At 64.4% G+C, this 10,876-nt stretch overlaps 1 protein-coding gene across 1 annotated transcript; it reads left to right on the top strand.

Annotated features, from left to right (window-relative positions):
• Positions 1–2,699: 2,699 nt before the first annotated feature.
• On the top strand, positions 2,700–6,456 carry Foxf1 (forkhead box F1). Its single transcript, XM_003460724.5, has 2 exons — positions 2,700–3,759; positions 5,002–6,456. Exons 1-2 carry the CDS (start codon positions 2,787–2,789, stop codon positions 5,160–5,162), a joined length of 1,134 nt encoding a protein of 377 aa, XP_003460772.3. The 5' UTR covers positions 2,700–2,786; the 3' UTR covers positions 5,163–6,456.
• The last annotated feature ends 4,420 nt before the right edge of the window (positions 6,457–10,876 follow it).

Here is a 10,876-nt window from a genome sequence, read left to right as displayed (position 1 = left end):
ACCTCCAGGCCTTGACTGCTCTGTCTTGGGCAGTCTGCTTAACCCTGGGGGCCTGGGAGTAAGTGAGGCGATGGGGGCCCATGCCATGCGTAACCCTCCCCAAAGGCAGCGCTCTTTCACCCCCAAAGCACAAGAAGCCCCCAGAGGAAGCCTATGTGGGACAAAGCAGGAGGCAGGAAAACTGAATTCTGGGTGAATCAAGGAAGGAATCTGCAGCCCTGAAACCGGACAGGGCCTATGGGGAAGGCAGCTGCTAGAAAAGGGCACCCCAATCTCACGTTCTATGGCTCCCCTCTCTTTGGGGCTCCCACTAGTGGGGGAGCAGGAACGGGAAAGGAAAAAGTCCACTTTCAGGGAGACACAGCTGTCCCTCAGGTACTGATGGGTGGCTGCTCCTCCCCGAACCTCCCTCCCTGGGGAGAACGTGAGAACACGCGCGGGTGGCCGGCGGTGCGAGGTCTGCGAGGTGGCCAGCGACAGGCCTGTGTGTGGGCGGGCTCCGGGCTGAGCGGTGCCCCACGGAGCCCTTCGGAAAGGTGCAGAGGTCGGCCAGGGGCAAAGGCGGCTGCATGAGGCCGGACTGGGTCTGCCGGCGCGTCTGTCTCCGGGAATACCCGAGCACACCTCGGCCTTCTGGGCCCACACAGGCCCTTTCCCTACGAGGCCAAGGTGTCCGCCCGCCTGGCCGAACACACAGGGTGGAAGGCGACTCTGGTCTCCCCCAGGAGCTCTGCTCTGCTAGGAAAGACTTGACAGCCAGGCAGACTAAGCTCCCAGCACCTCGCAGGGACGTGCCAGGCGCCCCGAAGGCGACCAGGCGTCTTCCGCCAGCCGCGAAGGCACGGGAGGGGGTGGCCAGCGGGAGCGAGGAGCGGGCCGAAATGGCTGTGACCAGGGCGCTTTGAAGAAGCCGCAGGTCGGCCCGGAGCAGGCACCAGCCTCTTGCTCCCGCGCCAGGTTACGGCTCCTCTCGGTGACCCGTGAAAACACCCCTCGCGCCTCCTCTCCACCCGGGACCCGGTGCCGGAGGCCAGGCCCCCGCGCGCGGCGGTCAGCGCCGCGGCCACACTCACCGGTCCGCGCGCAACGCGTCGCGCCGGCTCCCGCGCGGTCCTGCGCTGCGCTCTCCGCCACCTTCCCAGCGCCACCGACCCTGCTCTCACGACAGCGCGGCGAGAGGGACGAGCGGAGGCTTGCGTGGGAGCCCGCGGGCCGGCAGCCAGGCGTGCGAGGGCAGTCCCGGCCCGCGCTCCCGCCCGCCTTCCGGAACCTGGCCTGGTGCGCAGAGTCGGAGGCCCTGCGGCGGCGGCAGGCCGAGCCCACAGGGGCGTTAGGCCAACTCCCCCCGCGCACGCGGAATTCTCTATTATTATTATTAAAGAATCCCCCAGAACGTGTTTACGTTGGGCCGTGTAAACTTCCTGCCAGGGCTTTGCCATCTCTCGGGAAAACGCTTGGAAGATGGGGACTCGGCCGCGGGGCCAAATGGGGAGGGGGGGCTGCAGCGTGTGCCTGGGGGGGCGGGGGGATCCGGCTTCGGTGAGTTCAGCCCCGAGCACACCCTGTGTGCGTGAGCGCGCGCGTTAACGGGCGCGCGGTGCCGAGCGCCGTGTGCGGGAGTGGGCATGCACGCACGAGCCAGAGTGTGTGATGTAGCGGGCTGCTTGTGCGCGGACACATGGAACCGTGTGCCAAGTGCGCGGCGGTGCGCAGCCGTGCGCGTGCATGGCTGACCCAGTGAGCGGGGCCTCTCGTTGGCGAACCTGTGCGGTTGGCGTCGCCGCCTCTGGGCCGGCGTTTCCCAGCCCGCCGTGCTCCAGAGAGACAAAGCGACCGCGACCCGCCCTGCGCTTTCGTTTTCGGCCCGAGCCGGCCCCAGACGGCTGGCCGCCCGCTAGTGCGCTGCTGCCGGGCGAATCCGAAAACTCCCGGGCGCGGCGCTGTCCTTCCCGGGGCGGGGAGAGTGGGTAGGCGGTCCCTCGCGGGAGCTCGCTCCGTCCCGCCTCGGGGACCTCCGGAGCCCATCCCGCCGCGCCCGCGATGGTCGCCGTGCGCCTGCAATCTCGAGTCGCCTCGGGGCCGCGCGCGTCGGGGAGGCCCGGGGACCTCGGGAGCGTCCCGCGCGGCGCCGCCTGGGGCTAAGAGGCGCTGGCTGCACACCGGGCCGGCGCGGGGCGGAGGCGCGGGGACACTTGTACGCCAGGTTGGTGGAGGCGGGGCGCGCCCTGCAGGCAGCCGCCGTGCGGAAACCGTGGGGGCGCTTCCAGGGCCCACCGAACCGGGGCCGGCGGGGCAGGGCGTGGAGGGCACTCGGGAGCCTCTGCGCCGGCCGCGGGCCACCGCCCGGCCGAGCCGTAGTGAAAGCGGCCTGGGCGGAATCGCGGGACGCGAGGCCCGGCCAGCGCTGGTGTCCACCCAGGCCGGCCCGGGGGAGCCTCCTTGCGGCCTGCGCCCGGGCGCCCCGGCCTGCGCTCCGCTCCGCTCCTTCCCGGTGGGAGGGCGAGAGAGAAAGAGGGAGGAGAGAGGGGGAGGCGGGAGCTGGGGAGAGGGGGGCTCTGAGCCAACCGGGCGGCCGCGGCTCCCGGGGAGGGCGGGCGGGGGAGGCGCGCCGGGCGCTGGAGCGGTGGCCGCCGATGACGGCAGAGGCGCAGCCGGCCCCGCGCGCGCAGCCCCCTCCCCCTCGCCCTCCTCCCCCTCCTCCTCTTCCTCCTCCTCCTCCTCCTCCTCCCGGCTCCTCGGCGGCGCAGAGCAGCGGCAGCAGCGGCGGCGGCGGCAGCAGCCACCCGATGTCTTCGGCGCCCGAGAAGCAGCAGCCCCCGCTCGGCAGCGGCGGCGGCGGGGGAGGCGGCGCGGCCATGGACCCTGCGTCGTCCGGCCCGTCCAAGGCCAAGAAGACGAACGCCGGTATCCGGCGCCCGGAGAAGCCGCCCTACTCGTACATCGCGCTCATCGTCATGGCCATCCAGAGCTCGCCCAGCAAGCGCCTGACCCTCAGCGAGATCTACCAGTTCCTGCAGGCGCGCTTCCCCTTCTTCCGCGGTGCCTACCAGGGCTGGAAGAACTCGGTGCGCCACAACCTCTCGCTCAACGAGTGCTTCATCAAGCTGCCCAAGGGGCTCGGGCGGCCGGGCAAGGGCCACTACTGGACCATCGACCCGGCCAGCGAGTTCATGTTCGAGGAGGGCTCCTTTCGGCGGCGGCCGCGCGGGTTCCGGAGGAAGTGCCAGGCGCTCAAGCCCATGTACAGCATGATGAACGGGCTGGGCTTCAATCACCTCCCGGACACCTACAGCTTCCAGGGCTCGGCCGGCGGCCTCTCGTGCCCACCCAACAGCCTGGCACTGGAGGGCGGCCTGGGCATGATGAACGGCCACTTGCCGGGCAACGTGGACGGCATGGCCCTGCCCAGCCACTCCGTGCCCCACCTGCCCTCCAACGGCGGCCACTCGTACATGGGCAGCTGTGGTGGCACTGCGGCCGGCGAGTACCCCCACCACGACAGCTCTGTGCCGGCCTCCCCGCTGCTGCCCGCTGCCACCAGCGGGGTTATGGAGCCGCACGCCGTCTACTCGGGCTCGGCGGCTGCCTGGCCGCCCTCAGCCTCAGCAGCCCTCAACAGTGGCGCCTCTTACATCAAGCAGCAGCCCCTGTCCCCCTGTCCGCCTGCTGCCAACCCCCTGTCTGGCAGCCTCTCCACGCACTCCCTGGACCAGCCCTACCTGCACCAGAACAGCCACAACACCCCGGCGGAGCTCCAAGGTGAGTGGGAGCAGGGAGGGGTGCCACCCGGAGGTCACCAGGGCCGGGAAGCTTTGCTGGCTGCGGCAGGCCCAGTCTCCCAGCCCAGCAGGGCTGCACCCGCCTGGTTCTGCTTTATGGTCGGGCGGCAGCAGCCCAGTGGGGATCCCACTTGGGGCGGCTACGTTTCTCTCCCTATTCTCCTCTCCCAAACCTGATCCCGAGGCCTGGTCTCCCCAAAACTGTCAGACCTCAGTGCTCTCAAGTCCCTTTGGGTCCCCCACTGCCTTCATGCCTCAGAAAGGCCTCTGTAACATGGGTCAGTGGGTCTGCTCATCCCTGCCCGTCCCTCCCAAGGTGCTGGCCTGGGCTGAACCGGAGAGCTAGGCCCAAAGCCGCTTGGCCCCAGCCCTTCAGGGAGCTGAGACTGGGCACTGCGGGCATAGGAAGGGCAGTGTGGTGGCCAGGCTAGCGAGGGTCACTGTTGCAGGCCTCAGAACTTGTTGTTTCTCAGGAGCCAGCTTTTTAAGGCCCCAGCAAGTGGATTTGGAGTGCGTTCTGGTTCCCATCCCCCTGCCCGCAAGGAGGCCGGCTGCCTTCTGGGCCCAGCCCTGGGAAGCATAGCGGCCCGGCCGCTCTGGCTCTGGCTCTCGCTCTCGGTCTTGGTCAGCTGGGCCGCCTCTCCCTGGGGCCCTCCCTGCTGGGGCAATTTCTGAATCCCAGCCCCTGGTGCCCCGGCACCCGCTCTCCCAGGGATCCCCCTTCCAGAGGAGGCAGCCGCTTCACTCCTCTGCCCAGGGCACCGTGTCTCGCTTGCCGGCCAGGCTGGGCTGCTCCCTCCACCCTGGCGGGGTCCTGCCCTGGAGGTGGCGGCCGGGAAGTGCAGCCGCTGGGCCCCTCTGCAGCGGGCGACTGTGTGGGGAGTGCGGCCTCCCTTTCCCGTTCCCCTCCGCTTCGGGAAGCCTGTCGTCCGAGGCGGGAGAGGCCCGGCCTTGGGATCCATCCGGTCCTGGGACGGCTCCCTGGGGCGCACAGCCCAGGGACCTCTCCCGGTGACCTAGCCTCACCCAGGGCCGGGGACAGTCGGACAATCGGAGTCCCGGTGCAGCTGGGCGGTGAGGAGCAGGGCAGCTGGACACCCGTGCGCCCGAACCGGGCTGAGCCTCCCCGTGCCCTGGGGGGTCGCCCTGCTCCTCCACTCTGCTCGCTGGCCCGACGCCCTAACGCCCGTGCTCCCACCTCCTGTGTCGCCTCGCCCTGCAGGCATCCCGAGGTATCATTCGCAGTCGCCCAGCATGTGTGACCGAAAGGAATTCGTCTTCTCTTTCAACGCCATGGCCTCCTCGTCCATGCACTCGGCCGGCGGGGGCTCCTACTACCACCAGCAGGTCACCTACCAGGACATCAAGCCCTGCGTGATGTGAGGCCGGCCGGGACCCTCCCTCCGGCACTGGCCGGCCGGCCCGGGGACCTCGGAGCCACGGCCAGAACTGCTTCCTTCTCGAGGTATAACCTGCAGCAGCAGAACAGAGGTTGGCCCCTCCCCAGCCAGCCGGGATGTTTGGAAAGAAGTCCCCAAGGTCCGGCCAGCGGGTCAGCGCCGAGATCTGTGCTGGCAGCTCCTTCAGATCCCTCACGGATTTTTAAACAAGTGGCTGCGGTGGGGCCCGGTGGTGGGACCGCAGCTGCGGGGGGAAGGAGCGTCCCTGTCGTCGGCTTGGTCGGTCGCGGGAGGCCAGTTTGGGGACGACCTGCCACCTCCAGACAAGAACTCTGCTGAGTGCCCTCCCCTGCCCACGGCAGGCTGGGGGAGGTTTAACAAGAAAGGCAAGAGAGCGAGACCAATCATTATCAAATACTTTTATTTTTTGGTTGAGTATTTATCTTTTTATTTTTAACTTTTTTGAAAGAATGTCTTGGACCGCGCGAGCCTCCCGGGAGAGCCGTCATTTGTCGTTTGGGTGCGGGAAGGGGACCAGGCCGGGCGCTGCCTTCCCTCCGCAGACACAGGTGGATCTTGGCATGTGCAGAACTCGGGGCTCCGAAGCCACTGTTCCTCTTCAGAGAAAACACAAGGGGCCGCGGCCCGCGCCCCTCGGCCGGCTGTCCAGGCTGTCCAGGCTGTCCAGCCCTGCGTCCGCCACCTTCCTCCCTCCGCCCTCCCTCCCAGTCCAGTTTCGTTTTCCTTCCTGGTGGGCGTTTTTCTGTCTCCCAAGCTCTACTGTAGACTTTCTGGTCCGAGGATGAAGCTCACACAGCGCCAGGCGGGATGGGGGGCCCGGGACCTCGAACTCCGCATCGCGGTGACGCAGAAAGGTTAAGGCACTTTTTAAAAAACTCTAGCAAGGCTCATCCTGGTATTTATTCTCCTTTCTTTCCCTAATAATCCAAGCACCGCACGGTTTCTCCGTTTATCAGTATTAATGGTGTAACTTCGTTGGCAATATTTGCCGGGTAGGATTTTTTTGAGATGCCCATTGTAAATTTAAAACAAAGACCGAACCATGTGAAAACAAATTCCCATATGTTTTATATAAATATATATAATATGAAGGACTTACCCCCCTTTTCTAGTATTTCGGCTGCTGGGGTGCAGCCTTTGTGACACGTATTTCCAATTTCCTTCTGCACTGTATAAAATGACAATTTGAGGATGTTTTGCCTTTTGTGTATTTTTTCCTAAAAAAAGAACAAAAATAAAAATGTGTAACATTTGTACACGGCCTTTCACGTTGTGTAGAAACCGGGTCTGTCGCGTGGCTGTTGCCTGAGGCGGTGGGCTCCTTCCTCCCGAAGGCCTCCTCCGCCCTCCCCTGGGCTTCTGACCTGGGGAAGCGGTCGCTCCGGATCCTCTTTTCTTTTCCCGTTTTTTCTTTTTTGGCCGATCCTCCTCTTTTCACTCTTCATTTCCCTCTGAAGTAAAATCTGGACAAGAGTAACTGTTTTTCTTGGCTTCTGTTTTTTAAGAAGAGCCCTCTGCCCCTCTAAATGTCATTTCTCGTTAAAAAGAAATGATCAGATGTTTCAAGGAAAACCGTGGTCCTGTTTCCCCTGGGGAAACCGAGCAGGCCATGCATGTGTATAAATATGTATATATACGTGGATAAATGTGTATATCTGTATACCCGCACATCACTCCGCGGACCCACGTTCCATCTGTAAGTGGATTTCTGTGGATTTCCATGATACACATTGATGTAATTTTTTTCTCATCCACGACCAGTGAGGATGTGACTTTGGCTTCAGCCATTACTGCTCCCCTGGTCTAGTTAGGAATCATGAAACGACCTCAGGGCTTTATTTTCGTTTTTGTTTTGTTCGATGGAGCCTTTCACTTGGTTTTCCCAAATGAAAATTGAGTTAAATTTGGGCAGGCGGAGGGCAGCCGTGGCTGGGGCCTGGCGACAGGCAGATTTCCAACGCGGCAACATTTCCCTCCAAAATCTTTTTTTCTCCTCTCAGGGGAAAAACAAGCCCGTGTCTCCTGCTGAGCAGCCCCCTTTTTTCTAGGGCTAGCTGGGGACACAGACACTGCCCTGTGACCCCCCGCGGTGTCTGCGCTGTGGGGTCTCCGTCTCCGAACCTGTTTCTTCTCAGATCTGACATTCTGGACGTGGGGGTGATTTCTCCTGTGCTCTGTTACATCAAAATTATCAATAAAGTCGCCCAGGCAATTAATGTCCCAAACTAACAGCTGTCTAAAACTAAGATAAAGTGGACAGAACAGCCTGAGACTCGTCTCGTGCTGGGCGGGGGCGTCCAGTGCTCACCTGGCTCTGCCCTGCAGGGTGGTTTGGATCACTGGGCGCTGGGCGCCCACCTCGGAAGACCCTGCGCCTGTGAGGCTCCCGGAAAGTAGGGATTGCTCTGGCAGCTCCCAGGGCTTTGGCTGCATCTCCAGCCTCCCTCCCCACACCCCCACACTGGGGACCCCGCTTCCTGCCTTCTCTGGGGTCACACTCGCACTGCAGCCCCATCTCCAGCTCTCCCATGGCAGGGCTGGTGGCTGTAGGGTGTGCTCCCGCACCCTGGCACCCCGAGGGGCTTGTATAGGACACTGGCCTCAGGTCCCGGGGGCCAAGCCTGGCCTCTGTCTCTAGGCCACATCTGGCTTCTGAGAATGAGGGGAAAAGCCCCCCATTCCGGGCTCCTGGCAACCTGGAAGAGCCGGACTCCGCCGGGCAAAATCGCCTCTGCACCCAGCACCCACATTTCGCCTCCGAGGGCGCCTGGTTGGCTGTGGCCTCGCAGGCCATCACAGCCACTGCCACCGGGAAAGCTCCTCCTGTTCTCTGTGCAGAAGCCGCCCCGCTGTTCGGGGCACAGGCCAGAGCCGCTGTCACCTGCGTGCCCAGGGAGTGGATGCTGCCCCGCACATGGATGTCCTCTCCACGCGCACCCACGAAGTCCATCTGGGGACACTGAGGTCCAGCCGTTCTGAGTGCACACGCCCCTCTCCCCTGTCCTAAAAGTCCAGGAAGGGATGTGACAAGAATACGGACTCCCTGGATCGCTGGGCTCCTGCTGCGGGCCTGAGGCTCAAGCTGGGCTGCGGAGCTTCAGTCACATGCCGGTCCCCTTTCACTGCGGGCTGTGGGGCCTCCGGCTCCTGGTCCTGGAGGACGGAGGCCTGGAGCTCCGCTGCCCACAGCCCAGCCCTTGCTGCTCACTGGGGCCCAGCAGCTGGGGCGACCCTGTGGGTCTGCACTGTGAAGGCCCCGCTGCCTCTGTCCTTTCTCTTCAGGCTGGAGGCCGAGGTGGGGTGGGGAGCGGTTGGGGGTCCCCTCCTTGGAGGAGTCTCTGCTGGGAGAGAGGCCCTGAGAGGATGAAGTTGGGGTCTCTGGGCTGCCTCCAGCAAGCCACGCCACTGGGAAGCCCTGGTTCCCTCCTCCCTGGCTGTGCTGTCCCCTGTGGACCTGGCGAGTGGTGAATGAGGAGGAAGGGGTCATCTGGTGCCCTGGCACCCAGAAGACCACCGGCAGACCCCTCGCACCGGGATCCCGTGCACATGAGCAGCGCTGTGTGTGGGTCGGGCGGCTGCCCTGAGAGCTTCAGGAATCCAAGCATGCGGACTTCAGCCTTCCCAGGGAGAAGGAGCCCCCTCCCCACCCACAGGGGCTCAGCAGGTGCCACAGTGGGGTCCCCTGTGCTCAGCTCCACAGAGACCAGGTGCTGCCGGCTATGGGAGAGGGCATAGGGCTGGAGGCGCGGGCCCCCACGGGTTCCTTGGAGGCTGGGCCTCTCTCTGCGGCTCCGCAGCCGCCAGTCTGTCCCTGTGCCCTCCGCCTGCCGCCTGCGAGGGTGCTCGCCCGGCCTCTGCTGCCCCCTACTGCCCACCCGAGGCGTGACCATAGCCGTTGCAGTCCCGGGACAGAACAGGGGCAGGCGGTCTCCAGCAGCCTCCTGCGGGAGGTCTCGGTACTGCGGCTCCTCCCAGGGCAGCTGCAGTGGAGGCTGAGCCAGACAGGTGAGTGCACTGCCAGGGCTGGAACCTGACTCAGAGCCGGGGCTTTCTGACCTCGAAGCCAGGTCCCTGGCCAGGGAAGTGCAGCCCCTGGTCTGCGGAGGTGGGGGTGGCACGGGCAGGGCGGCAGCCCCTGCACCGGTCACTGATGGTCACTTCCTCCCCTCAGACTGTTCCTGCCCCGGCCCTCGGCTCAGGGGAGGAGAAACCTCCCAGTCAGTGGCAGGAGAGGGAAGCAGGTGGGCAGCATGGCCGCCTTGGAAGGAGGTGGCCCTTCCTTCTGCAGCTCCCCAGGGCTGCACCCCGGGGAACCCCGAAGCTGAGCACATGTCCACCCCTGGGATACGGGCCACCACATCCATGCAGGACTGGCCTCAGGGTGACCATGGCATCTCCCCCTCCTCTGCTGTGCTGGGGGTGGGGACCGGGGCCTTGGGCCTGGCATGGACCCTGCGCCCCAATCACAGCTCTTGATGTACCGGGGCCGATGCTGGGTAGGAAAGAGGCCGTGTGGCCCCTCTGACCCCACAGCTGCAGCATGAGCAGGCTGACGTCCCTGGATGTCACGGACTGTCAGCCAGCGTCCACAGTGCCCAGTGGACGTACACATGGACGCTGGTCCCTCTGGCTGCTCCAGTGCCAGCACACCCGGGCTGCCCGGACACCCCGGACAGGAGAGGCTAAGGAGGCCAGGGCCAGCTGGCGAGGCGAATGCTGGTCTTGGCACCCACACCACACTCACGGTGGTCACTTCTGCCCAGTCTAGTTAGCCTGCAACACAGGGGACCAGCGCCACGGGCCAGCATGGCCAATCCTGCCCAGTGCAGGTCAATGGCAGTTGTGCCACAGGGCAGGGCTTCAATGGCCAGGTCCTGGCCTGAGGAGGGTGACATGCTGGGACCCTGGGGCACCTGACCAACCTGCAGCATCCCTGTCACGGCCATGCAGTAGACAGAGATAGCCCAAGGTGGCCGACGCAGGGCATCGGTGGGTTTCTTCGAGGCAGGCGCCCTGGGAGACTCTGGCAGAGCCTCCTTGTCCTGCCAAAGCTATCATCCTTAGCGGAGGGGGAAGGGGACAGCCACCACTCGGAGAGACCCGGCAAGGTGGCCGTGGGGACTGGAGGACACGTCGTTGCTCACCCCCAGGGCTCTTTGCTATGATTTCACTGCTGGGCGAGGGCTCAATATTGGGGGCCAGCAAAGGAAGAGGGGACCCCTGAGTTTACCTGTCCAGGAAGCACAAGCCACCAGCAGGCTGGGGACTGCGCCTGGCTGTGTTGGTGGGGAGGCAGCGCCACCTGCTGCCCATGGGGTGCAGGTGGTGCCGGGACCTAGTTAGAGTCCCGCAGGGAACCAGCCTGGTCTCCCCAGGTGGGGAAGGGGTCGCTGAACCTGACCCTGGGACTTCAGACCCTGGGGCATCTGCTAAGGGAAGGGAATAAGCTACTTTAGTCTTTTTCTGATTACACAAATGAGGAGGCTCAAGGGTCTCACGGACCCTTCCTTTACTTTTCTACTGTGAATTCACACTGCAGCGCCGTGGTACACGGCTGCGCGTCTCGGTACCTTTCTCTGAGGCACACGGGAAACAATCCATGTGCTTACACACTTGGCATGACGAACAGCAAGCAGCGTGCCCCTGAGCATCAGTGTCAGAACAGGACGTGGCCCC

This window comes from Cavia porcellus, unplaced genomic scaffold, assembly GCF_034190915.1.
Source record: "Cavia porcellus strain 051 isolate PalLab524CR breed Dunkin Hartley unplaced genomic scaffold, mCavPor4.1 scaffold_4, whole genome shotgun sequence".
NCBI lineage: Eukaryota > Metazoa > Chordata > Mammalia > Rodentia > Caviidae > Cavia > Cavia porcellus.
The sequence above is the reverse complement of the archived record's forward strand: the minus strand, read 5'-3'. Positions and strand labels throughout refer to the sequence as shown.